The sequence below is a fragment of the Desmodus rotundus genome, chromosome 11 (genome assembly GCF_022682495.2).
Source record: "Desmodus rotundus isolate HL8 chromosome 11, HLdesRot8A.1, whole genome shotgun sequence".
In the NCBI taxonomy this organism is placed as follows: domain Eukaryota; kingdom Metazoa; phylum Chordata; class Mammalia; order Chiroptera; family Phyllostomidae; genus Desmodus; species Desmodus rotundus.
In genome coordinates, this window is record NC_071397.1 from 9,701,919 (window position 1) to 9,728,236 (window position 26,318).

Consider the following 26,318-nt stretch of genomic DNA (forward strand, 5'->3'; position numbering starts at 1 on the left):
CCATCGTACTTGCACTACCCCGCAGCTGCCAGGGCGCCATCCCCCAGCGTCTGGCCTGGGCGGTGTGATTCACATTGAACTGGTTTGGTTTGGTTTCTTGCCCTTCACCCACCTCCACCAACAAGCCTCTTTTAAAAGAGAAATGGGAAACAGCCATTGCTTAGAAGGAGGGCTTGGTAGAAGGTCCCGCCAGCGCAGCGCCCCCACGGGGTCCCCCGCCAGCACCCACACAGGCTTCCTCACACTAACTGACTGGCTGGGCCCAGTGGGCAGGAGGGGATGCACTGCTCAAGTGCCCCCGATTCTTCAGCTCTGGGGTCTGAACTCCTGGGTTAAGGAGCCCCCTCGTAGCCTGGGCTCAGCCTTTCCCCTTTCCCGCGGTGGGGTAGCCAAGACCAGACAGTGGAACAAACTGACCAGTGAGGCTTAGGACAGGTGCTTTCTCTCCAACTTTCAAAAAGAAAGGCATGATTTTAATATTGAACAGTATGTTAAAAAGTAGCCAGGCAGGCGTCTGTGTTAACACAGCCGCACGCTCTAACAGACTGGATGGTGAGCACTGGGTGGACGTCGTTTTTGAACTTTCTTTTTTTTTTTTTTTTTTTTCTTTTTTTTTTTTTAACAACTGATAGTCAATTTATTAAAAAGATTGATTTAGGCATCTGCAATGGTGACTTCAACCTCAACTCCTGGCTCAATACTGATGGAAGTAATCTGCTTAACAATCTCAGAAGGGCTGTGCAAGTCAATGAGTCGCTTGTGGATCCTCATCTGAAATCGGTCCCAAGTCTTAGAACCCTCCCCGCAGGGAGTCTTTCTTGTAGTGATTCTCAGAGTCTTGGTAGGCATCCGAACTGGTCCCTTCACTTTGAGATTCTTTTCCTTTGCGCCTCTGATCAAATCAGCACACACCTTCTCCAAAGACTTCACATTCCGACTGGTTAGAGTAATTCTAATTCGGTGAATCGCCACCTCTGGTTCCACGGGTGTCTTTCCGGTGTCTTTAAAAGCCATGGCTGCGGCGCGGCTTCCTGACCGACTTGTTCCTCGGCGAGAGCGAACAGCGGTGAGCCAGGAACAGGAGCGGGCTAAACGGCGTTAAGTAGCAGCTACTACTGCGACTTCCTCAAAAAGGCGTTTTTGAACTTTCTCGCTCTGCGGGGATCTTACATAAGCTGGGGGGTCAGACACAAACAGCGTGACCTGTATACTCTTAACAGATTGTGGAGATGAAAGCATTCCTGCCCCGCCCACCTGCTTTGAACAGGTCCTTGAAGGATGATACTTTTTTGGTCTAGCCCCTACTGCTCCATCTGCAGGGGTCACAGTGCCCTGTTAAAAGGGCTGTGGGATCCTGTCCTCGACTTTGTTCTGAGCATAGGAGATGACTGGGGGTAGGGTTTGGGGCTGGAACCTGGGGCTGGAGAACCACTTGCAAACCCCTGAGCTTTCTAGGATTTGATAGCCAGTCTCTGGTTCCCCCATTCTGTCACAAACCTGAACCCACAACACTTCAGTGCCTGGCTTATGTCTGTCCCCAAAGTTTTATTGATCCTTAGAACAGGATGAGGCAAAGATCTATTCCCTTACCGGGGTGTTGGCCCAGTGGCCCAATCCCAGGCCGGGCCCAGACCAGAGGGCAGACAGCCATGTGCCTGCTTTGCTCTTTGATCTGCGGCTGCCCTGTGATGAGAGCCCTCTCCCTCATCCCAGCCCCCTCAAGGGCAGGCATGTTGCACTCTTACCAGCACTCCACCTGGCAGCTTCTTCCCCAGCCCAGCCTAAAAAAAGGCAGGAGGCAGGCTTCCGCTTGCCAGGTTTTTCTTTTCCTCTCCCCACCCCCTCCAACCACCCCAACACATACAAGCCTTTTTGAATTTGAATATTGCCTCCCACTTTCCCACATAGGGTGAAGGGACTGCCTGAGCTCAAGTTAGCCTGATTTCAGCCCCCTTCTTAGAAACCCTATTAGAATAGGACATGAGAGTTCCCTGGGATGCTTGTTAACTTATGGATGTCTGGGCCCACCTCGGATTTGCTGGGTTGGAGACCTAGGAGCTGGCACCCTTCACAAAGATCTCTCATGGTTAGTGAGATGAGGCCAGCTCTAACCCACTTCACCAGCAGGAACTTGGGGTGTTGTAGTCAGAAGGAGCAGGGCCTCACCGGAGTCACTCTGTCAGGGTCTCATCCTCAGATACACGACCTGTCGGAAGCCCAGAGAGGATCTGTCTCTGTGGAAGACTTCTGTCATCCAGAATCACAAAGGCTGACGGACGAAGCATGAGGCCAGTTTGTTCCGACTCAATGACTAGAAGAACCATAGGCCCAAACGGGCGAGTCTCAGGGGCTGGGCCTCTGTATTCACTTCAAAGGGCAGCTCCTAGAAGGCAGAATCCTCTCTGCTTCCAAGTCTCTGGTGGCATTTCCATTCAGCATCTTTTTGCACGTTAGAAAATGGTGCTCTTCACACCTTTGACTTCTGTTAGAAAGATGTTTTAATACAAATTTTGTTAAAATTAGATACTTGACCACCAGAATTTCTGCCAGAAAAGTATAATATACAAACCCATGAGGTCTGTGGTATGAATGGCGGCCCCTTAAATACGCAGCGCACAGCCTACCCGAATGTTCACGGCGGCTCTGCATCACTTAGCTTGCAGGTGCTGACAAAACTCTTATATTTTGATCTTGAAAAAAAGAAAGCACATTTTTCACGACAGAGGCAGGATCCGTGCCTAACTGGTTTATGGAAGGGCTCTGTGAACTAATCCTAGTGGCAGAGCCAGCCGGATCTCTAGAACATCCCCCAGTGGCCTAGTTTGTTTCATTAAGGAGTTACACTGAATTAATAATAGAAGCCACTTGCTTTGAGTGCTATGTGGCAAGCACACAGCTCTGCATGCTTTACTCATTTAATACAGCTGTGATTGCTACACGGCTGTAGGGTTTTTAACATGTTGGAGTAAAATACATCTACAGAAAAGTGCACATAAGTGTATACAGCTCAATGAATTTTTACAGACACCACCCAAGTCACCAGCATCCAGGCCATCACCCTAGAAACATCACACCCCACAAAAAGAACAAGGACTTTTGTCTATTTTGTTCCCTGTTGTATCTCCAACACCTAATAGAGTGCCTGGCACAGAGTAGCTGCTTAATAAATATCTTTTGAATGAATGAAGCACAGAAAGGTTAAACAACTTGCCCAAGGTCACACTAAACGTAAGTAGCCCAACTTATGTTATTAGTAAGTGGCCCAACCAGGCTGAGCCTGGGTGGAATGGCTTCAGTGACCTGGGGCACAGCCATATGTGTCATTGTACCCTGCAGTTACAGCTGGTTCGGACACCGTCCTCCCGTTCCTTACACAGCTCTGTTCTAGCAGGCAGACCAGCTGCTGTCTGCTAATCTAAAGAGGAATCCAATTTTATTCACCCTTTCTCTAAAATTGCACCCTCCATCTACTAAGGTTGTACAGACCAGCAGAATTTAAAATTCCACAGAATGATTTTGATGGTGTACAGGGGGGTGTCGCTGCACATCGGGAGGGGAGAGAAGCAGGCTGACCCCATCACCAGTTTCGGGGGCAACACTTACCACTACCACCACCACCCCTCAAGTACAAAAGGTTCTCTATACAAGAAACAAAACAAAACATTCCAAAAGAAAAATGTTATTTTGTTAGGAATTACTTACCAAAGTGATCTTGGTATTTTACTTTCCAACTCACCCATATGTGATGGCATGTAGAAAGTCACCTGTTTCGTAAGCAATGCTTAGCCTATTACCAGTGGTCAAAAAGCGGGTTATTTTCATGTGGAAAAACAGCTCAGAGAGCAGGTTGGCATATACCAAAAAGATATTACTGGAGGTCGGCACACCTTAAAACTGCTTTTAACAAAGCGTGGAAAGGTCAAAGAGAAGCTCTCTCATATACGTGGGTGGAATTCTCATAGATGCATGCAGCTAATAGAAATGTCGACACCATCAATTAGTGTTACAACCCAAAGATACAGGGACCAACTTTACAGTCACTTAACAAAACTTTATTAAATGAATTGTGCCTTATTTGGTATATTAGTCCAAAAAAGGATCCATTGTAATAAACCTGCTAGCAGAGTCCATGGGCATGATGGCTCCCCCCCTCCCCCCAACACACACAGCATCCCAGTATTCGAGCTGGGTTGGCAGTCACCAGAAAATACTTTTTTCCAGTAGCCTGGGCTGGAGTGCAGAATCCATCATTTGAAAAATGAATTTCTACCTGTTGTGAATTGAAAACAGCCAGGATGTCTTCCATTTGTAGTTACTCCATATATTTCACAATTCCAGGGTTTTAATGTGTCCTCAAGTAGGAACTGACTTGAATTATGTCCAGTGGCAGCAATATTCCCAAGCTAAAGTGTTTTTGTGTGTTGGGGGGTGGGGTCCCTTTTACGGGCTCCAGACGATTTTGTGGTGGAAAGGGATGGAGACACCGGTGGGGTGGGCTCACCCACCTGCCCAGAACATGGCTAACATCTCAAGGGCTGTCCAAGAAAGGATGCATCCCTCCAGGGAGGTCGCAATCCTCAACTTAGTGCCAGGTGGATGGGAAGCATGAGCTGCTTTGGACTAGTGGCTGAGGGGACAGGAGAGAAACTGAGCCCCTCAGCTGAAGCCCTGGCTGGTCCCGCCAACCTCGGAAGACATTCATTTTGTCTGGCTGTGCTCTGGTTGGTGCCTCCTGCCCGAACCACCAGTTGTAGTTGGACATAGAGCCTTGGCCTTGATAAAGGCCTCAGTTGTTGCTGCCGCTGCTGTCCTCACTATCCGAATACGCACCTAGCTGGCTCAGCGAGGAGGTGCCAGGTGTCCTGGGTGCAGGGTCTGCCGCCTTCCCGTTCTTCACAGTGCCCAGGGTGGGTGCCGGCTGGTCCTGTGGGGTACTGCAATTCACGTTTGTTTTCTTCATTACGACGAGGCCTGACAGCTGGGGCCTGCTGCCAAGGGTGCCCACGCTCCGCTCCCAGCTCTCCACCTTCCTCTTCGCCTTGGGGGCCTCGTCCAGGATAGCGGTGGGTTTGGGCCGGAGGGTCGGTAGGGGCGGGGCAGGTGCAGGAGCAGCTTCCTCTTCCGAATCGGAGTCCTCCAGCAGCCTTCGTTTCCTAGCTTCTTCCACCAAGGCCGCTGTCTCCCTCTCATCCTCCTCCTGCTCCTGCTTCTGGCGCTCCTCCTCAGACAGGCGATGCTGTCGCAGCATGGCCTCAAAGTCCACGTGGGCCTGCCGCTGGTTCAGGTCCTTGAGCTCCTGTAGGTTCTCCAGTACCTCCATCTCCAGCTTGGAGTCCTTGGTTCGGTTCTCCAGCACCTTCATGGGGTTGTTCAGCTCCTCATCCTCCCGTTCCTTCTGCACTCTCTTCTCCTCCTCCTCCAGGAGCTTCTCAGCCTGGAAGTTCCGCGTGGCTCCGTGCTCCATGGTGTAGTCTGTGTTTTCGGGGTCTGTCTTGAAGGTGATCTCTGCCAGGCAGCGCGTGCACTTGATATAGAAACGGAAGATGGGCAGGCCAAGGTAGACCTCGTTCTGCACAGTCTCTTTGCGCGCGTTGAACTTCTTACCCTTATAGATGTATTCTCCGCACGTTTTACACCTCATATTGAAGGGGGCCATCAACCGCACCACGTACTGCCGGTCTTTGGGGAGCTTGAGCTTGGGGATCTTTGACGGGTCAAAGTCGGGAGGATAGTATTTGTTTAAAACTTTTCGCTCCGACATCTTCGCTTTCTGTTCTCAGTAGCACAGAACCGTTTAGGATCGGTGTTTACCGAACTTCCGCGGCCGTCCCGCACACTTCCGCTTACGTCACTTCCCTGCCTCTATTATTGGCTGCAGTCTCTACCTCTCGCCCTTTTCGTTAGCTCCATCTCCGCCTTTCAGCGTTCGAGTCCGTCTGTCGTTCCTCCCGAGTTGCCACGTCGGTAGCGCAACAAAGGTTCCGGGGGCCCGTCTGGATTGGGGAAGGTACGAGGCGCTGCACTAGTTAAAATTCGTTCGTGATACGACGTGGCTGCTGGGCGCGACACTCCCTCTTGTTCACTCTTAGTCCGCAAATAGAGCGATTAGTGTTGAGCGCTCAGCCTGTCTGCTGGCCTGCGGGAACCCACATGTTCCGTTGTCCCAGTGCTTACGTGGGGGACCGCGGGCAGTTCCCACCCGCTACCCAGGTTGCCACCCGGGAGCATCCTGGAAGCCCCGCCCCAAGTTTATCCTGAGTCACAGGCAGACGCAAAGACTAGGTGCCAAACTCACCTCCCCCGTACCCACGCACCAGCTGCCAAATGTCCCCCCCTGCCCACCCCACGCGTTTTTCCTTTAAGAAGAACGCCCGGCTCCGTTCTTGCACAGGCTTCCCTGCTGCTGCTTCTCCTACTCCCCGCGCCCCTCCCCCCTTCCTTCTTTTGACTGAGGTAATATCGATTTTTTAACGTTATATAAGTTTCAGATGTGCTTTATAGTTCAACACGTATATATACTTCAACGTGATCACCACCAACAGTCTAGTTTCCATAAGTTGACCCCCTTTACACATTTTGCCCAAGCCCCACCAACACCCTTTTCCTCTGGTAACCACCAATATGTTCTCTGTATCTGTGAGTTGTTTTTGTTTTGTTTGTTTGTCCTTTTTTTTTTTTTTTTGTATTTCACATGAGTGGAATCATGTTATTGTTCTCTGACTTATTTCAGGTAAGGTAAGGCCCGCAAAGTCCATCCATGTAGTCCCAAACGGCAAGACTTCTTTCTTTTTTATGGCTGAGTAGTATTCCATTGTGTTCATCCATTCATCTGACAATGGGCACTTAGGTTGTTTCTATAGCTTGGATATTATAAATAGGGCTGCAATGAGCACAGGCATCCATATATCTTTTTGAATTACTGTTTTTCTTTTATTTGGATAAATATCCAGAAGTGGAAGAGCTAGATCATATAGCAGTTCAAGCTAAAGGTATTTTTGTAAACATTTTGGGATGAAGAATTTAGTCTTTTCAGCCAATTCCAAACAATAAGCACTGCATATGTAAAATATTATCTATTCTTACTTTCTGTGAAGTCAAACTGTACTTTAATTTCTATTCTGTGATATTTTGTCCCATGGCCCAGGGCCTCACATTTGGGTTACCTAAAATTCACAGGGACTAACCAAGTAAAACAAAAGACAGCTTCAATATATGTCAGTGAGCAGAGGACATGGACAATTTAGAGATAAAGGACTGTAATGATTTGGTATATTTGGTAGCACTAAAGAAGATTAAAACAATTAGATACAATTTTCTCCCTAATGAAATATCAAAGAATAACATCTTCATGGAGAGAAGAGTTTAAACAAACATTAAATTTGGGTGATAGTTTCAATTAAAAGAAAAATTCCATTTGGAAAGTGATTTGATCATAATCATCCACATGTTCACCCTCTTGAAAAATTGTGGGAGCATTTTAAATGTTCAGAACTTGGGAAATGATTAACAAGTCTCAGCTCGTCCACTCAGTGTAGCCATTAAAAAGATGCTTAAGGACAAGTATGATCAAAACCAGAAAATATGCTTTGACAGTTAAAAGTTTAAAAAAAAAAGAAAGAAAAGAAGTCCATGAAATTTCATGTGCACTATATCTTGACATTTTAAAAAATACCTCTGGATGAGAAAGAAATCCAATAATTGTTAAGTCAGGATAAAAATTTTCATCTATGAAATGGAAAGTACATTTAGAGGCTACTCACAACCTATAATTTTTTAATCTAAATTTACCACCAGCATTTTTATGAGTTTTAAAAACCATATTATGGTTATGTGAGTAAAATTTTATATTTTTCAAAAAAATCTTAAGCATAAATATTTAAATTAAAACCAAATGTTTCAATAAAATTTCTTATCATTATGGAGAGTATGGCCTTTAGCCTTTAAAGGCTGAAAACCAGCCCTGGCTGGTGTGGCTCAGTGGATTGAGTGCTGGCCTGCAAACCAGGGTCACCAGTTCGATTCCCAGTCTGAGAATGGGAATCTGCCCTTGGGTTTGAGTCCCAAGGGCACATGCCTTGGCTGCAGGCCAGGTCCCCAGTAAGGGGTGCAAGGGGCAACCACACACTGATGTTTCTCTCCCTCTCTTTCTCCCTCCCTTCCCCTCTCTAGAAATAAATAAAATCTTTTTTAAAAGGCTGAAAACAATCATAAAAATACTGAATAAACATTCAAACAACTTTGTTTTAGAACAGGCAAGGGTAAAAAAAAGAGCTGAAACAGTTTCTGGCCAAGAAAAAATGTTTCTAGGGAGGGTTAGGGTAATCATGTTACACCAAATCAAATGCAAGATACTTAAATAATTGTTCTAGGTAATTCTTTCTCTGTTTTTTTTCCCCAAGGTAATTTTCTTTCTAGATGAAACAAAAGAAGAAAATCAAAATGCTTTTTCAAAATTTAGTTTTATCAAAAGGCTCCAGAGTCAAATCTTGGAATGACAGTTTCTAAATGAAAATGTGGGCAGAGATGTCTAAATGTACCAATCAATGCTCTTCTCCCAGGCTTCACTATTATATACACACATATATAAACATTAGGAGAAAAGAGTATTCAAAATCACAAGAGTACTTGTCCTTAATATTGAGCACCAAAGAGCCTGGCAAGCCTGTCGACATGATTACCTTGGTTATTTATTTATTTATTTTTATAGAGAGAAAGGAGAGGGAGAGAGAGAAACGTCAATTTGTTGTTCCACATATTCATGCACTCTTTGGTTGACTCCTGTATGCACCTTGCCCAGGGATCGAACCCGAAACCTTGGTATATTGGGACAATGCTCCAACCAACTCAGCTATCTGGCCAGGGCCTATTCTAGTCTTTTAGAGGTGACATTCCCCAGCAGCATGTGGAGTCCTGAGGAAATTCCAGGTTTGCCTCAGATTCATTTGGAGAAGGTTAAGAGGCAAAAGTAAGTGGAAAAGAATGCAAAAGGGAAAAAAGAATAAATTGCCTTTGGCCACTTAACTTTTCAAATATTTTCTATCCAGTAAATTAATGTATAAATAGTGACAAAGAAATTATTTTCCTACTATTTTGGTTGTCATTCCAATTTCATATCATTCATCATTTTTCCTCAAATTTCTTAAGTGCACTTCAGAACTCCAGTATGCAAAAGCAAATAACTTAGTAGGTCTATTTTCCCTTAAAAAGTCATTTCTTATGGCCAAATTATAAGTTAACAGATATTACTCTCAGCTTATTAATTTATAGCCAAATAATTATTTTCCTCCTGATTTGGGGTAAAATAAATATCAAGTTTAAGAATGCATTTTACTTAAAAAAAAAAAAAACCAGAATGCATTTTTCTTTCCATGGAAGGAACTAATTTTCTTGGAAAGGACTCATACTTAAAAAAAAAAAAAAAAAAAAAAAAAGCCACCCCATAGAGACAGGTGGTTATATACAGGGTCCAGCAGAATTAACACCTGCTTGAGTGTGGTTGGTAGGGTAATAATATGGGTGTAATAATTTAGACTTTTAAGTCTTGTAAGATTTTATTTATTTATTTTTAGAGAGGAGGGAAGGGAAAGAGAAAGGGAGAGCAACATCAATGTGTAGTTGCCTCCCATGCACTCCTCACTGGAGACCTGGCCTGCAACCCAGGCATGTACCCTGACTGGGAATCGAACCAGCAACCCCTTGGTTCGCAGACCAGCACTCAGTCCACTGAGCCACACCAGCCAGTGCTAGAGTTTTAATTTGAACATTTCACCCAAAATGTCATATGGTGTGCTTGAGTATGATATTGCTATGGTACAGAATTACAAACTTACGATTTTGTAACAAAAAAAGGGGCATTAGCCCTGGCTGGTGTGGCTTAGTAGACTGAGTGCTGGCCTGCGAACCAAAGGGTCACTGGTTCAATTCCCAATCACAACCTTTGGCTGGGTTGTGGGCCAGGTCCCTGGTTGGGGGACGTATGAGAGGCAACCACACATTGATGTTTCTCTCCCTCTCTTTCTCCCTCCCTTCCCCTCTCTCTCAAAAAAAAAATATTTTTTTTAAAAAGATTTACAAAGAAAAGGGGGCACTATTTGTGCTGGACCCTGTGTTGTGCCTTGATGCAAGGACACAGGACACCGATTGCTGCCCATAAATGAGGACAATTCTTTGAACCTGAGGTTTTTCTGCAAGTCTAGGAATGGTGAAGTGGATTTCCCCCAGAGTGTTCTGAAAAAAAGGAAGCTCCGGGTTTACTTGCAACTCCTCAGTACGATGCCTTTGTAAGCCTGTTGCCAAAGACCGGCCTGCAGGGTCAGCATAAGCACGAGGCTCTGTTCCCTGGTCGTGGACAGGCCCATTTGAGGCAGTCTGTGCACTAGAGTTAATGATTACACCCTGACCAGTGTGGCTCAATTGGTTGGGTGTCATTCCGCAACGCAAAAGGCCACTGGTTCAATTTCTGGTCAGGGCACATGCCTGGGTTGCTGGTTCCATCCCCGGTCAAGGTGGTCAGGGCACATACAGGAATCAACCAAGGATGCATACGTGAGTGGCACAACAATTCGACCTCCCTCTGAAATCAATTAAACACATGGTCTTTGGGGAGAGGTTCCTTTGTTCTGACGTCTATGCCTCACTCTTTCTGCAGCCAGAAGAACAAAGACAGGTGGGGAAGGCTGTTCTTGCTGTCTTGGGCTTCACTGGGTGGAATCATCTTACTGAATCCCCCTCAGTCCAGAGTCTTTTCTGAGATTAAGACCTTCTGCTTTGGAAGGAAGAGTAGAGGAAGACACCAGCCAAACCAAGACCAATTTATGAAGTGACAATGAGCAATATAATAGCAAGTACTCTCACCCCTAACCCTGGACTTCCTACCCTGTGGGCACCCCCGAGAAAGCAGACGGTCTGTAGAAGCATGCTTGGTTAGCAAAGACTTCTAAGGAAGGACTCCTCACTCGGCTCAGGAAAAAGCTCGATGTGTCACCTACAGCACAGAGGAGCACCAGCCTCTGGGGGGACGGAATGATCCTTTGATCCAGAACTGCTCCTGGACTTGGGTGCCAGACCAGCCTTATCCCCAGAGACCCCGCATTCCTTCCTTCCCTGGCAGACCAGGCCTTCCTTCAGCTGGATATTTCTTCTTCACATATGCTGATACCTTCATTCGCAAAGGATGGTCCAGTCCTGGGCGCTGGGCTCTGTGTGGACGGAAGACTGAGCAGACGCAGCCTCTTTGCTCCTACCTGGAGCTCAGGGGACCAGAGCGAGCACCGGCTGGCACCGAAGAAAATCCTTTCCTTTCTTTCCAGTTTCGGTGGGGGTGGAGTGGGCAATCTCACGGCTCCCCGTTCTCCCAGACCCTCCCTGGTCTTCCTGCCGGTTGGGTTAAGTGCGCGTGGTGCCGGGATGGTCCTTGCCTGCCATGGGTCTGTCCAGAGGGCTCGATCTTCAGACGGGAGAGAACGGTTTGTCCAGGATTTTGAGGCGGCGCCTCCCTGGCGGGTGCCAGGCCCTGACCCAGGAGGGGCGTGTCCCCACGCTCACCTGCTATTGGGCAGGTGGGGCTGCCGGGCCTCCCGCAGGGGCCAGTCTATAAATGCGGGGCCGTTGGCCACAGAGCCAGGTGCGTTGCAGGATGGTGGACAGCGTGTACCGAACGCGCTCCCTGGGGGTGGCGGCAGAAGGGCTCCCGGACCAGTACGCAGATGGAGAGGCAGCGCGCGTGTGGCAGCTCTACATCGGAGACACCCGCAGCCGCACAGCCGAGTACAAGTCCTGGCTGCTCGGGCTGCTGCACCAGCACGGCTGCCAGCGAGTGCTCGACGTGGCCTGCGGCACTGGGTGAGCCTGGCTGGGGGGCAGGGATCCGGACCCGGACTGCAGGACTGTGGCCCGACACGTCCGGGCAGCCTCCGCCGCCTGGACCAGGAACAGTGTCTGCACGGGCAGATCGGGCAGGCGGGCGCACGGGGGAGGCGGACTGGAGGGTGCCAGGACCAGGCTGAGAGTGAGGGTGTGGGCGCAGCGGGTGGGAACGCGGTTCGCCCGCCCGGCAGCGCCAGAGCTGGGCGCTGGGCCACAGCGGCAGGAGACCCTAGCCTGGATCCAGCATGATTCCTCGGGTGATGGCAATTGCTAACAATTAATGTTTGCTCAGCATTTGTCCATGCCAAGCACTCTGCCAGGAACTTTTGAAACACGTTTTTTAAAAAATCCTCAGAAGACCCGCCCTGGCTGGTGTGGCTCAGTTGGTTGGAGCACTGGCCCATAAACGTAAGTGTCGCAAGTTCGATTCCTGGTTACAGCACATGCTGGGTTACTGCTTCGGTCCCAGTCGGGGCGCCTATGAGGCATCTGATGGATGTTTCTCTCTCACAACGATGTTTCTCTCCCTCTCTCTTTCTCTCCCATTCCCCTCTCTCTAAACCAATAAGCATGCTCTCCGGTGAGGGTTTAAAAAAAAAAAAGAAGTTAACATTCAATAGGTACTTGCTTAGTAATATCACATTTACAGCTGCGGAAATTCTGCCTCAGAGAAGAGGATGAGGAGGATCAGGTTGGTTAGGGTGTGGCCTGTGCTTTAAACCATCTCGCAATCTGTCACAAGTTACTTCACTTCTAACTTCCAGGAGCCTCAGTTTGCCCCAGCTCTCAAACGGGGTACTTCACAGGATTGCCATGAGGATTAATGCACATTTGTAGACTGACCGAATGGGTGCTAAAACCCCAAACGCAGTGCTTCCTGGTAATAAAACCAGATTTGTCAGGTCATTTGAGGTCCGTGGCGAGGGCCTAGGGAGAGGAAGCAGAGGAATGGGGTCTGGAGGGCCTCCTCGCCGTCCCAGGCCGGCCGACTGCCCCTCTCCCTCTCTCGTCCCGGCCCTGCCCAGGGTGGACTCCATCATGCTGGTGGAAGAGGGCTTCAGCGTGACAAGCGTGGATGCCAGTGACAAGATGCTGAAATATGCACTCAAAGAGCGCTGGAACCGACGGCATGAGCCCGCCTTCGACAAGTGGGGTGCGTGGGTCCAGCAGCCAGGCCCCCCCAGCCCAGCCACCAAGGACACAGTTCTCTCTGCCCTGGGTTCCTGGGGTGGGGCGTTTTGTTTTCCTCCGGGCACAGCAAAATCACTGCCATTTCCCTGAAAAGGGAGACTTGGTTGCCACAGTGAGGTATCAGGTGCGAGGGGCTAGTTTTAATTACGTTTGTAATGGCTTGTCCCTCCCTCCAAATAAAAACCCACAAGCACGGACTCATCCTTCCGAACCATGGCCCCTCCTCTCTTGACCCCACCTCCCCTTCATCCTCCATCCCCGCAGTGACCCCCCTCCTCTAACTGGATGTGGAGACCCTGTGTGTCTCTCGAAGGGGAAACTGAGGCAGAACTGCACTCAGCAGAGATGGGTTCTGCTGGTACCATGGTACCAGCCTGATCTCCCCTTCCTGGCCCTCAGTCATTGAGGAAGCCAACTGGATGACTCTGGACAAAGATGTGCCCCAGCCTCCAGAGGGTGGCTTTGATGCCGTCATCTGCCTTGGAAACAGTTTTGCCCACTTGCCAGACTGCAAAGGTGAGAGAGGGTGTGGCCTTGGGCATGGTTCTTGCTTTGGGCTATACCCCCTTTGCACAGACCCCTGGGTGCCTGCTCTCCTGCCAGAGCAGACTATGCCTTTTGCCCCTCTTTGCCTTGGCACTGGTGTCCCTGGGGAGTAGAAAGATGGGAGGGAGACTGGTGCTGACACAGCCTCTCTGCCCCGGCTCGGAGTTCAGGGGACCAGAGTGAGCACCAGCTGGCGCTGAAGAACATCGCGAACATGGTGCGGCCTGGGGGCCTGCTGGTCATCGACCATCGTAACTACGACCACATCCTCAGCACGGGCCGCGCGCCCCCAGGAAAGAACATCTACTATAAGGTGGGCCCCTATGGGAGGGCCCGGAGCAGGGGTGTGATTCTGGGGCCCAGCCCCCACCTGAGTGGCTGCAGAGACTAATGCAGCCAGCACTGCCACTTACAGAGTGACTTGACCAAGGACATTACGACATCAGTGCTGACGGTGAACAACAAAGCCCAGATGGTGACCCTGGACTACACGGTGCAGGTGCCAGGGGCTGGCCAGGACGGTTCTCCTGCTTTGAGGTATCTGCTTGGCTAGGTGGGGGATGAGTTGGGGGGGCGGTGCCAAGGCCACCAGTCCTCGTGATTGGGCAGGGTCTCTGTTGCAGTAAGTTCCGGCTCTCCTACTACCCTCACTGTCTATCGTCCTTCACGGAGTTGCTCCGAGCAGCCTTTGGGGGCAAGTGCCAGCACAGCATCCTGGGTGACTTCAAGCCTTACAAGCCAGGCCAGACCTACGTGCCCTGCTATTTCATCCACGTGCTCAAGAAGATGGACTGAGCGCGGCCTCAGCTCCCACAACCCTCTGCCCAGGCGCTGCCAGGCTCTGTCTGGGGAGCCCCACACCAGCAATACCACGTGTAGATCCTGGGGGTGTGTGGGGGGGCAACTGCAACTGGGGTGCAGGGATTGGGTTTAGGCTAATGCAAGGATGACAATATAGTCGCTGTCTTTTTCAGTTCCTGCTGCCTTGTGTTTCCGTCAGAAGGATCAGGCTCCAGTGGAGCCCACCCTGCCCTCCCTTGGGGCTGCTCCTCTGGCAGTGTTGCTCTTCCCTGCCCCACCCCAATCCCTCAGACCACACCACCAGCAGAGGGCAGCATACACTTTATTTTCAGCCACGCACCAGGCTCCCTCCCGCCCAGTTCCCTGAACCCTAGGTTCCCACCCCTCTTCCTAAGCAGATAGGCCTCTGTCTTGGGGCTGGCCTGGAAAAATGGACAGAGGATGTCTCTTGAACTCTCTCAGGGCTCCCCCACTTGGCACCCAGGGGATCTCCTGGAGGTAGGCAGCCTTCAGAGGAGTTGGCAGCAGCCTGAGAAAGAGCTCTCTGCTGTCTCAGGTCTCTGGAGATATATCTTCAGCACTGTGGGCGGGGTCGGGCCCCAGACTGTAGGAGGCTCCTAGGAGGCAGCAAACTTGCGCTGGATGCGCTTGTACCGGAGCAGTTCCTGCTCGCTGACGGAGGGCTGCAGGCGGGCGGCAGCCTGCAGCAGGTCCTCCATGGTGAGCAGCAGCGCGGAGCTCCCAGGCTGCAGCCCTACAGGGCGACAGGGGGAAGGTGAGGCCAGGGTTCCCATCCGAGCTGGCGAACTCCGGCTATGCCCAAGCGAGGCGGAGCCCTGGAGGAGCACTTTCTTGCCCAGAGTCCCCCAAACGTTGGGAGTCCCTCCTCTGAAATCGGAACCCGGCCTGGTTTTCCCACTAGCTTTTTGGTTGACCTCTGGGGCTGGCGAGTGGCTCACCTTTCTCCAGATCCTGAACCCTGCGTTTGAGGGCAGCCGTCATGGCGTCAGAGCAGAGCGAGTAGAGGTCCGCGCCTGTCAGCTGGGGAGGGCAGTGATCCAGCACGTTCACCAGGCTCACAGAGGATTCCAGCTTGAATCTGTCGTGGGGTTACAGAAAGAAAGTTTTACCCGGCATGCCCTACTCCCGCCAAAGGCATCCCCGACCAGCCTATTCTGCACACTGCACGGTTCCCCAGCCAGCCCAAGGCCCAAGCCCTCTGGGAGTCTCCAGCAGGGCGTACCTGCGTGTGATGGCGCTCAGAACACGGAGCTGGGAGGCACGGTCCTCGCTCACCCCCACGAACACCAGCTTGTCAAATCTTTAGGGAGATAGGCGGGCATCCATGTCAGGGAGCCCAGCATCAGGGTGAGTGAAGAAGGCACAGGACGGGCTCGAGGGACAAGCCTAGGTGGGCGTGGCAGAGGAGAGGTACCAGGTGCACACCTGCCAGGCCGCAGAAGGGCAGGGTCCAGGAGGTCTGGCCTGTTGGTGGCTCCGATCACAAACACGTCCTGAGTGCTATGAAGCCCATCCAGCTCAGCCAGGAGCTGAGACACCACCCTGCAAAGGAGGTGTGATGGGGAGAATCGTCGGCCTATCCTCAGGTTCTGCCCTGCCCGTGGTGCCTCTCCTTGCAAGCCTTCTCCGCGGGGCCCCCTGCTTAGTTGTGTCCTGGGCACCCTTCCATGCAGGCGCCCACTCTCCTCAATGGCCCCCACCCAAAGACACAGCCCCCATAGCGCCTACCACACTACCTCAGAACCGGAAGGGCATGGACTCTGGGTTCTGAAGACTGCTGCCACCTATCCCACATCCCTCAGTCCTGGACCCCAGGACCCACTCTGGCGCAGCCCCCACCTGTCCATCACCCCTCCGGAGTCTCCACTTCGCCCCCGGCTTGGGGCCAAGGAGTCCAGTTCATCAAAGAAGATAATGCACGGAGCTGCAGCCCTGGCCCTGGCAAACACTGAGGAGAGAGAGAGGGCCCACTGGAGGGGGGATCTCAGGGGGGGGGGTTGAAATCAGGATATGGGGGAAGGAAACCCAGTTTAACTAGCACTCCAGGTGATAGACCCCACTGGCAGGAGCCTGACTTGTGGAAAGGAAGACTAGGAATGACCACCAGCAGACTGAGGGTCGGTGGGGGGTGTGTGAGGGGGGGTGGCACAGGGGCCTTCAGGGCTTGGGAAGGACTGGAAGCCTTGCTCTGTCCACTCACTCACCTTCCCGTACATTTTCCTCACTTTGGCCCACATACATGTTGATGAGCTCTGGCCCCTTCACACTGAGGGAGAGGATGGGGAGGGTAACACTGCTTTAGAGGCACAAACACACCATTGACCTCTTTGCCTGCCCCACTTGCTCCCAATCACCCTCCATCCCCTCAGGGCCCCTGGCCACCTGAGGAAGGTGAGGCTGCACTCAGTGGCTACTGCCTTGGCCAGGAGGGTCTTGCCAGTGCCTGGGGGCCCATGGAGCAGGAGGCCTGAGCGCCGCAGGCCCAGGCTCAGAAGCTCAGGGTGCTCTAGAGGAAGCTGGATGGTCTCCAGAATTTCCTTCTTCGCCTCCTGCAGCCCGCCCACATCGTGCCAGGACACCGAGGGGATCTAGGAGATGCAAAGTGCACGCTGGATGGTATGCGGGAGCGGGGAGCTCGGGTCCCACCTCCAAGGGCCTCAAGTGTCTACCTTGGGGGCTCCGATGGCCTGGGAGTGAGCCGACTGCAGCTGCTCCAGGGCCTGTGTGAAGTCCTCGGCCAGGAGAGGACAGCCAGCAGCGACCAGCTCCCCCTCATCCTCCTCGCTCAAGCCGCCTGCCAAACTGCAAGGAGAAGCTCAGGCAGCTGTCTGGAGGACCTGACCCGAGGCTCTCACCCCTCTCCCCACCAGGGTCCTGGTCCCTACTCCCTTCCTCACCAGGCCCCACCCACCCACTATTTCCTCTTGTCTCCTCTGCCCTTCTGTGTCCAACTTTCTTACCCAGAGTTCCTGATCCTGGTGCAGGCTGCCCTGCTGCTGTGGGTCAAAAGGGCATAGAGGTCTCCTACCACAAAGCCCTGGGGAACCACAGGAAAGGACACATGAGCAGGGCGCAGCAGGCAGGAGCCCTTGGGCAGCTGGTCCCCCAGCTGGAGCAGAGGCCCAATGCTGATGCCTTGGGGCTTTGTGCCCTCCCTGGCAGGGCAGCAGTGCGAGTCCCCATGACGAACAGCGAGGGCAGCCAGGCCCTGCCGCGGTACTCACTGCACACCGCCGAGCCAGCTGTGCCAGGTTCACCTCTTGGCCCAGGGGCAGGTGGGCAGTGAGGGCCCGCAGGATGCTGAGCCGCTGCCCCTCCGACAGCACAGGCACCTCCAGCTCATGAGGAAACGCTGTCTGCACCTTGGCAGGCAGGTCCCGGGCCCGGCTTGTGGTGGCCACAACCATCAGTGGGGGGAAGCTGCAGGCAGAGTGGGGACTGAGGGACAGTACGCAGCTGGCAGCCCCTGGGCACTGCTAGTCCCGAGGGTGGTGTGGGAGGGCGGGGAAGTGGATGGGTGCTGAGATGGGAGAGGGGGATGAGCACCCCGAGGCTTCCTGGACGGGGCTCCACGGGAATTCCTTGAGGGGAGCCTCTGTTTCCCCCTCACACAGGGAGCTCACCGAGGGCAGAGGCTGTGTTTTTCTGCACCCTACTGTCCCCCAAGAAAACTAGGGACCACATCCTTCTTCCTCAGGACACCCCTAAGCCACCCAGGGCTGTCAGGAGAGCAGCCAAGCCGGCAGCCGACGTCGGCTGGTGAGGACAAGGATGAAAGGCTGAAGAGAGGGAGGGGGCTCAGCCGGCTCTGCACAATACCTGGTGAGGGGGTCCTCCTCGAGGAGGAGGCGACGCAGCGTGGCCACCACACGGGCGTCCTCGCCCAGCCCATCACGGTCCCGGCCCAGGAGGTCTAAGGCTGTCAGCAACAGAACCACAGGCCTGCAGCGCCGGGCCCGGGAGAAGGTGGCCTGCAGTTTTGCCTCCACTGCCCCACTGCTGTCTGCACAGAGGCTGGAGCAGGGCACCTGGGGAGGGGGTCCCAAAGGGCCTGTGAGCAGGGGCAGGTGTGACTGGGGCAGGAGAACGGGGGGGAGGAGTCTGAGGAAGGTGCAGGCCATCTCTTTTTGAAGGGCAGGGATGGAGGAAGAAGGTAATGCTGGCAAAGCCCTACGTTGTCTTTATCCTAACCTCATTCCCTGGACTGTCCACCAAAATCTTGAAACCCCCTCCTTGAAAGCATCTCTCAGGAGCTGAGCATCATGGGAAAATAGCTGACCCACTGGGCTGAGGTATCAGGGCCAGGCTAGTAGCCAGAAGGGAGAGGGGAGAGGGAGAGAGGCAGAATCTGGGCCGGGCAGGGGAAGCAATTGGGGTTCTACCCTCCAGGTACCCTCACCTTCAGTAAGTGGAGCCCGAGGCGGCTGCAGGCGGCAGCAACTGCTGTGGTCTTCCCACTGCCCGGGGGGCCCTGCAGGAGGACACTGCCAGTTCCTGTCAGCAGGGCGCCCCTGCAACCAGAGAACAGACTTTGTCTCCTCCATTCTGCCCCAACTTCAGGGTCCCTGAGAACAGAGGGACCCTTGGATCCACAGTGCAGACACCCTGTTTCTCCCTCCTTGAGGCACCCCCTTCCAGGGCTGTCTCCACACCGTGAGGCCATACTTCCCACACCGCCTGTGGTGCTCTGGCAGGGCCACGGAGCATGTCCAACAGCCAAGACTAAGTACCTTTTGTCACCGCTGTTTTCAAAAAAGCCTTGACTGTTGTGTCTGGTCTGGACCATACTGGAATCAGGGCAGGGTCTGTGTCTACACGTGGGCCAGTGGTATGGGGGGCTGTGTCTTTCAGGGTCCGGGTGGTGAAGACCGGGATGGCTAGTGGGCTCCCCAAGGGCAAAAGGGGTCTCAGAGACAGCTGTCCCCGGTGGAGAGTCTTCTCCCACAGCCAGCCTCGGAGGGTGGATGCCATCCCAGGAGAGGGGTCTGGGAACCTGCGCCGGACAGCACGTGGGCTAGCGGCCTTGGCACACTGGCTTGAGGAAGGTTCCCCCAGCAGCACTTGCACCAGGGCATGGGAACTACTTGTCTGGCCTGCTGCCCCCCGGGGGTGTCGCGCGCAGGCTTTCCTCGCTCTCTGGGGCTGCAGCCTCACGCACCCGGGCTGGAGGCGAGGTTTCAGGACAGCACACAGCTCGGTCACCAAGGCCTCCAGGCCTGGAGGAGACAAGCTGCTCCAGAGACTGGGTTCTCCTGACGGGGTCCTTGGAACAGGGCTCAGGGTGGAACCCACCTGCAAAAGGTGGGAGAACTATCAGTTTCTACAAGTTGTTTCTCCTCCTTTCCTCAGGTCTACTCCTAGCCCAGGGCCTCACCAAGTACAAGGACGTATGGGTGGTATCGGCCAGGTAGGTGCTGGCTGGCCCACCTGGAGCTTCCCCAACTGTTTTCTTCACTTTAAAGAACATCTCCGGCCACCTGCAGGAAAGAGGCCCAATGAATCCCAGATCCAGACCCACGTATGCCCTCCCCAAGGACAAGGTGGCTGTTTCCATCACAGAGGTCCACTGCTGGGACAAACTCCAGAGCGGCACAGACAAGTACGCAGACACGGTGGGGATTGGGCTGGGGGGAGAGTGGGGGAAAGCAGATGGTCCTTCTTATTCCCCTCACTGGATCGTAATCATTTTGAGGGCAGCAGCTGTGCCTGTCCTCCGCACCCCATGTTGCAACCATTAGACAGCCGTGGCGGGGGGGTGTCCGGGTGGATGGCCCACCCACTCAGTCCAATGGGCGAAGCCACTGCTGCTCTGAGCAGTGGTCATCTGGCCATTTCCAGGGGCTTCACAACGCAGTCTCTCTCCCAGGTACATACCCACCAACACCCCCGAACCTCAGAGGGAAGGGCCCTTGGTTCTTAGTCAATAATCCACAAAATCTTGGCGCAGGCGGATTCCTCAATAATGACATCTAATGATTAAGGATTCTCTATTTGGGCTGCACATTAGAATTATCTGTGCAACTTAAAAAAAAAAAAGCAGAACATATTTTGATACACAACTTCCGTACAACCAAAAAATTAATCACCACAGCAAAATTACAAAAAACATGGGATTTCATTTGCAGTGCATGAGAAATGGTGAACGTTTTAGTAATAAATAAGCTCTTAGAAATCAGCAAAAAAGACACTAATAATCCAAGGAAACTGGAACTGCGAGACCTTTAAAAACCAACATCTCTCACATACTGTGCGATTCCATTCAGCAGATAAGTGGTTGCCAGGGGCTCAAAAAAGGGGGGATAGGGGTGGCCACTAATGGCTTCGAGGTCTCTATTAGGGGTCATGAAAATGCCCTGGAATTAGGTTACGTGACCTTGTGAATATATTAAAAACCACTGAACTGTGCATTCTAAAAGCATGGATTTATGATATATGAACTGTATCTCAATTAAAAATGAACATTTTCCCATTCTTTGGGGGAAAAAACCAAAAAACTGCACAGGCCCTGGTTTCACCTGATTCTCACCCCATAGGTCTGGGGCAGGGCTCAGGCGTCTGTATTTTTCAAAAGCTTCCCGGTCACAAACGGGGCTGCACCGGCACTGGCTGGCTTCAGAGTGAGTGAGGGTTACTCAACCTCCTGCTGCTGCTACTGCGGGCGGCAGTCACTAGCCCACCTTTCCAGATAAAGAAATGACCAACTATCCCCCTTTATCCTCAGGCAGCAGGCCAGTGAGAGTCAGTCTACAGCCTTGACCTCCTTGGGGTCCAATCAAGGTGCTAATTCCTTTGCTCACAGTGCCCCATGGTCACAAAGCTGCTCCCTCTGGGAGCAAACGGGGACTGGTGGGAACGCCTCGAGGTAGCAGGGGGAAGCACACCCCATTAGTATCATGAAATTCTTGGGGCTATTACGGTAGACAGTGATTAGGCTAAGAACTAGTACACAGGGAAAAGTGTATCTTACTATTCATCACTGTGAACAGTGAGTGATCTATAACCTAGGGCCTCACTCAATGCCAACATCCTGAGTCAGAGTGCATGCGGCCAGCACTGGGGTCCAAGGAGGAACGGCACTCCACTGGAGGGCTAGGGAGAGACTCCTCCTCTCTTCCCTGGAGGGAGGGTGGTTGGACCGCTTCACAGAGTACAAAGCCCTCATTCTTATCTGTCCTTGGACCCAACTGCCCATCCCCACCCTTCTTTCCAGGACCTGCTCAGGGGGAAGAAGTATGTGCTCAGCACCCAGAGGAGGGAGACAGATCTCTACAGCGTTAGAATGGCAGCCCTCCGTGAACAGGATTGGCTTGCTGCTCTGTCTCAGGAGGGCCCAGTGCCTGTTTTCCTTCCCAAGTACGAGGGGCAGACATTCTGTAGTTTTTCTGCAGAAAGCTAGCTCATGGACACTTGCTATATTCAGGACGGGAGACAGAAGTAGGAAGTGACCGATGTGGGCCAGCAGGGCATTTTCCACCGAGCCCCGTTGTAGCTTTGACCTGGGAAAGCTCAAAGAGGTGCCGTGGGCTACACAGGGCACTGCCACAGCCCTGAGATTGGGCAGTGGCCAGAACCAGGCTGAATGTCTGTCAAGGGTAAATCAGGCACTCCAGGCAAGACATCTCTCTCTGGGAAGGGGACCCAGGCTGGCTGGGACTGAGACCTTGGTCCTGATGGCTCTTACGCCCAAGTCCCCGCAAGGTGGTCCCACCACCTCACTGAGATTTCCCTGAAAGTTGGGTTTGTGTGTCTATCAGTTGTGTTCTTCTAGTGAACTGCTACAGGGAATCAGTCCGGAATAGAGGGACTGCTTGGGGTATGGGGGCCTCATATTGTTCACCCTTCACGTAAGGCCAAAGCAGTCTCTGAATTCCTTGCCTCACCATTTTACAAGGAACCTCTGTGGTCAAGAGTCAACAGGAAGAGAAAGGCTGGACTCCTTGTTTTAAGGTCCAGAGACTGAACCTCGGCTCAGTTCTGCTCTATTTCTTACTCTCTGTTGGGGATGAGGAAAGAGAGAAGGCTCTCAAGGACAGCACAATCCTTCTCTCCCTCTTTTGGGACATAAGACTGAGAAGCGGCATGTGTACCCGCCATCAGTCAGGGTCTCCTGCCACCAAGTAGTGGGAGGCATGGCCCAAATCCTGCCCGAACGACGTTGTGATTGAGGATGGAAAGCAAGGAATTCCGCTTTGGTCTAGGCCATTAAGAAACTTTAAATGTTTTACTTTATCTAGGACCACCACTCAGTTTGAGGATAAACCCCTGCCAAAGCTAGCAGGCGCGGTCTTTCACCTTTTTCTGTCATGTGCCCATTTGAGAACCTGAAGATTGCGTGCCTTCCCTCCAGAAAAGTGTGTAACAACACAACGTCCTTACGCACAAAATCATTCCACACCGCTTGGGAAGAGGGGGATGTAGGACTCCTGCACCCGGATTAAGAATCCCAGCTGTAAGACAGGAGACGGCGGCGTACCTGGGCAGTTTCTCTGGGCTTCCTTCCAGGATCTCTACTTGCCCAACTGTCGGCACACACAGAACATCCCCTTCCTGGACTGCCCTGCAACACAGCAGTGGCCCCGGTCAGCTCCCGGGGGGAGTCAAGAGCATGTTCCTGACATGCTCCCTCCCCACTCCCACCCCCAACCGGAAGACTAGTTCTCAGGGGCCTACTGCCCATCCAGAGATCCCAAGCAGTTGCCCAGAGAACAAGTCTGACCTAGAATGAGCTGGAAGAAATGGCTAGAAAGGGGAATCAGAAGCCAGGGAGGGCCCCAGCTGGTGTGGCTCAGTGGATTGAGTACTGGCCTGTGAACCAAAGGGTTGCTAGTTCAATTCCCGGTCAGGGCACATGCCTGGGCTGCAGGTCAGGTCCCCAGTACAGAGTGCAAGAGACAATCACACATTGATGTTTCCCTCTCCTTCTCTCTCCCTTCCCCACTCTCTAAAAATAAATAGATAAAATCTAAAAAAAGAAAGAAACCAGGGAGGGGTGAAGCAGGACCCTGGCTCTCTTGGAGTCCTCTCAAATCAAAGCAGTCTCTCAGTTTAGAAACGTCAGGTTTCTCTACTATTGTCTGACACGCCAAGACGCTTCTAGCCACAATATTGCTGTGGCTCTTTAAAATCGGAGGCTCTATGGTACCCGGATCTAGGTATGATGGGATGGGAGAGCAACTAGGGTGAGATGCTATTCTCCTAAAAAGAAAGGGGGGCAGGGCGGCCAGCCAACCTGGGTGTCTGAAAGTGCCGGTAAAGAGCATGGTCATAATTTCCGCTAGTGCTGTAGTGGGGAGAAGACACAATTTCGATGTGTAACTCTTTGGCAAACGGAGGCCCAGGCAGCACTGAGCAGCTTCCTTTGTCTTCAGGGGTGCTGGAGCCTTCCAAGTATCTCTATGAAAGAAATATCCAGCACCTTATAATCATCTGCCAGAGTCACCCGCTGCCCTATCTGCTAGCAGCCAACATTTCTACTTCCGTCCTCTTTCATTCCCACAAGGCTTACAGGAGGAGAGGCCTAGGGTAGCAGAGCTGAGTGTCAGTATCTTCCCTAGAAAACAGAAACCTCTCCTAACGAGCGAGCGCCAGGAAGAGGTTTCTGACTGTGACTTTTCTGACATTAGTTCCAAAAAGTTCCCCAGTAAAGATAAGTCTTCTGAGATACATTTAAGTTGGGCCAGAGCCACTAGAATGGTGGACACTTAATTCCCACCGTCCTTTGAACGGCACCAGGCAGTCACTGGGATTGATGTTAAGTGGACACTAGTGGGCACACTCTTGAATTCAGGCTGTGGGAAAAGGATATGATCTCACTGAAGCTTAAAGGGTTGGTTTGGCGGAATGAGCTCCAGTCTGAGTACTCCGGCAGGTTTTCCCTCCCTTCAGAAGGAAACCCACTCCTGGCTCCCATTCATTTCTGTCTTATACCTCTTCTTGGCATCCCATGCCCCTAACTGGGTATGCCAGCATCATCTAACAGAACTTTGCACTGTGACAGAAACGTTCTACATCTACGTGTGTCTATTGAGCACTGGGCATGTGACTAAAACAACCAAAGAACTGAATTGTTAACTTCATTTAGTTTTAATTAAAGACTCACAAAGTGGATAGTGCTTCCATATTGGGCAGTGCAGGCCTAACCATACACCTAGGTGCTTAACTAAACATTAAGCATTTGGGGGGATATATTTGTCCCCCCAAATACAATTATCTTCTTGAAGTAACCTCCTTAAAGACAGAAACCAAGAACTTCACTTGGATATATTTAATAAGATATTAAAATTAAACACCAGGCACCAAACATAATAAAGAGCTCTCCCTCCAAGGAATTTACAATATATAATTGGGGATTAGACAGATTACATGAACCTAACAAGGCAGAATAAAATAAATGCCATAAAAAAGGCACAAAACGCTATAGGAAGATGTCATGTTAAAGTGTTGATGGTGAAATTATGGAAGGCTTTGTGGTGATGGTGGTATCTTTAAATGGGTTTTGAAGGAAAGGATGGTAGCATTTTAATACATAAAGGTGAAAAGAATAGGAAGGAATTTGAAGCCAAGGATAAGCATGGGCAAAAGCCTTGAAGTATCACCCTCCATATTCCCAGCACAATATGGATACACTGTAGCAATTCAACAGACCTCTGATTAGATTGAGATTAATATACCCCTGGTAGCTTGTGCATCTCACAATTCACCTGAATGGAAGACAGCCCTTTCCATGCACCACCACACTCTGGAGGATAATGATACTTTGAATGTAGAGAATGAATAAAGCTGAGACATTAAGCGAAAAATCCAAGATCTAAGGAGTAAGAGACCTCAATTTTACAGCTCTGGTCTCCCATTTCGGTTACAATAAGAGGGGATATGGAGGATAAGACTTCCTGACCTCAGTCCTATATCATACCTGAATTCTGAGTTCTCCCACTTCTAGAAGATCACAGCCGAGGTTGAAAGCCAGAGTGGCAGGCACGAGGGCTAGTCCATCAGCGAGGGGCTCTCCCAGATGCCCGGAGCCGGGTCCCAGCCTTGCAGAGAGGTCCCAGCGAGGCTCGAGGACCTGCACCGTGGCCAAGTGTGGCCGGGAAGTGTTTGCTGACTCTCCGGCCCGGGTCACCCACACCCATTCGCCCTGGAAGAGGCCGAGGCTACGGAGACAACTCCGGCTCACCCCCAGTGAATCTCCAGTCCCTCCCAGAACTCCCCGGAGTCTCCGGACTGTACCGGAAACCGCGAAGAAGGACACCAAGGGCGGGGGTGTGGGCTGGCTGCTGTCCCCAGTCTCCGGGCCCAGTTTGGACCGCCCACGGAGCTCAGTCACAGCTAGCCGCGTCCCTGGGCCCAGCAGTCCTTGCAACGCCGGCCGTGTCTCCAGCACCCGGGGCCCGGGCACTGGTAGGACCTCACCGCGCCTCACTAACAGCGGCCCGATTCGCGGTCCGAACCCGGGCCCGGGCGAGGTGCCAAGCAACGCCCAGCCCAGCGCCGGGGGACGCCGCACAGGCCGCGCCCGCACCCACGCGCCGGAGCCCAGGGCCAGAAGCCGCAACAGCGCACGGCTAACCAGCAGCTGTGGAGGCCCGGGACCCTGCTCTTCGGTCCCTGCGCCTATTCCTTCCAGGGCGGCCACTAGCAACGCCGGCCCTGCCGGGCTCTCTTCTGCAGGCCGCAGGGCCAGCACCAGGCCATGCCCCGCCGCAGGCCACGGGCCCCCGGGCGGCAGCAGCACCGCCAGCGGGGCCGTCTCGTTCGGGAAAGGCTCCAGGACTCGCAAGACCGCCAACACCATGGTGACAGGAGACCAGGAGGAAAGCGAACCAGTGCACCATCCGGAGCCGCACCGGCGTGCACGCCGTTTCCGCTTCCGTCGGGGGAGGCGCGAGGCAAGT

General features: G+C 52.3%; 4 protein-coding genes across 4 annotated transcripts; 1 reads left to right on the top strand and 3 right to left on the bottom strand.

Moving 5' to 3' along the window:
• Nucleotides 1-606: 606 nt before the first annotated feature.
• Nucleotides 607-1,138, bottom strand: LOC128779542 (small ribosomal subunit protein uS10). The gene has a single exon (XM_053914031.2). It carries the CDS (start codon nucleotides 1,012-1,014, stop codon nucleotides 655-657), a length of 360 nt encoding a protein of 119 aa, XP_053770006.1. The 5' UTR covers nucleotides 1,015-1,138; the 3' UTR covers nucleotides 607-654.
• Nucleotides 1,139-4,030: 2,892 nt separating this feature from the next.
• On the bottom strand, nucleotides 4,031-6,283 carry YJU2 (YJU2 splicing factor homolog). The gene has a single exon (XM_024557703.4). It carries the CDS (start codon nucleotides 5,759-5,761, stop codon nucleotides 4,787-4,789), a length of 975 nt encoding a protein of 324 aa, XP_024413471.1. The 5' UTR covers nucleotides 5,762-6,283; the 3' UTR covers nucleotides 4,031-4,786.
• Nucleotides 6,284-11,610: 5,327 nt separating this feature from the next.
• GNMT (glycine N-methyltransferase) lies at nucleotides 11,611-14,575 on the top strand. The gene is made up of 6 exons (XM_024557704.4): nucleotides 11,611-11,841; nucleotides 12,891-13,018; nucleotides 13,456-13,572; nucleotides 13,773-13,915; nucleotides 14,018-14,139; nucleotides 14,226-14,575. The coding sequence occupies exons 1-6, from the start codon at nucleotides 11,636-11,638 to the stop codon at nucleotides 14,395-14,397; spliced, it is 888 nt and encodes a 295-aa protein (XP_024413472.2). The 5' UTR covers nucleotides 11,611-11,635; the 3' UTR covers nucleotides 14,398-14,575.
• Nucleotides 14,576-14,668: 93 nt separating this feature from the next.
• PEX6 (peroxisomal biogenesis factor 6) lies at nucleotides 14,669-26,304 on the bottom strand. The gene is made up of 17 exons (XM_053914026.2): nucleotides 25,337-26,304; nucleotides 23,654-23,817; nucleotides 22,898-22,981; nucleotides 19,799-19,901; nucleotides 19,583-19,716; nucleotides 18,824-18,935; nucleotides 18,244-18,452; nucleotides 17,649-17,844; nucleotides 17,385-17,461; nucleotides 17,094-17,226; nucleotides 16,807-17,012; nucleotides 16,629-16,690; nucleotides 16,264-16,372; nucleotides 15,850-15,966; nucleotides 15,647-15,724; nucleotides 15,363-15,502; nucleotides 14,669-15,157 (listed from the first exon to the last, which is right to left on the bottom strand). The coding sequence occupies exons 1-17, from the start codon at nucleotides 26,216-26,218 to the stop codon at nucleotides 15,021-15,023; spliced, it is 2,943 nt and encodes a 980-aa protein (XP_053770001.1). The 5' UTR covers nucleotides 26,219-26,304; the 3' UTR covers nucleotides 14,669-15,020.
• Between the last annotated feature and the right edge of the window lie 14 nt (nucleotides 26,305-26,318).

Bases quoted from the DNA above. Each gene is read 5' to 3' on its own strand.
- PEX6 (XM_053914026.2), bottom strand. From the start codon at position 26,218: ATGGTGTTGGCGGTCTTGCGAGTCCTGGAGCCTTTCCCGAACGAGACG. The intron at 18,453-18,823 runs GTGAGGGTACCT...CCCCCTCCCCAG, and splicing joins TCGGGCTCCACTTACTGAAG to GTGCCCTGCTCCAGCCTCTG. The intron at 17,845-18,243 runs GTATTGTGCAGA...CTCTGCCTGCAG, and splicing joins GAGGAGGACCCCCTCACCAG to CTTCCCCCCACTGATGGTTG.
- GNMT (XM_024557704.4), top strand. From the start codon at position 11,636: ATGGTGGACAGCGTGTACCGAACGCGCTCCCTGGGGGTGGCGGCAGAA. The intron at 11,842-12,890 runs GTGAGCCTGGCT...GGCCCTGCCCAG, and splicing joins GACGTGGCCTGCGGCACTGG to GGTGGACTCCATCATGCTGG. The intron at 13,019-13,455 runs GTGCGTGGGTCC...CCTGGCCCTCAG, and splicing joins GCCCGCCTTCGACAAGTGGG to TCATTGAGGAAGCCAACTGG.
- YJU2 (XM_024557703.4), bottom strand. From the start codon at position 5,761: ATGTCGGAGCGAAAAGTTTTAAACAAATACTATCCTCCCGACTTTGAC.
- LOC128779542 (XM_053914031.2), bottom strand. From the start codon at position 1,014: ATGGCTTTTAAAGACACCGGAAAGACACCCGTGGAACCAGAGGTGGCG.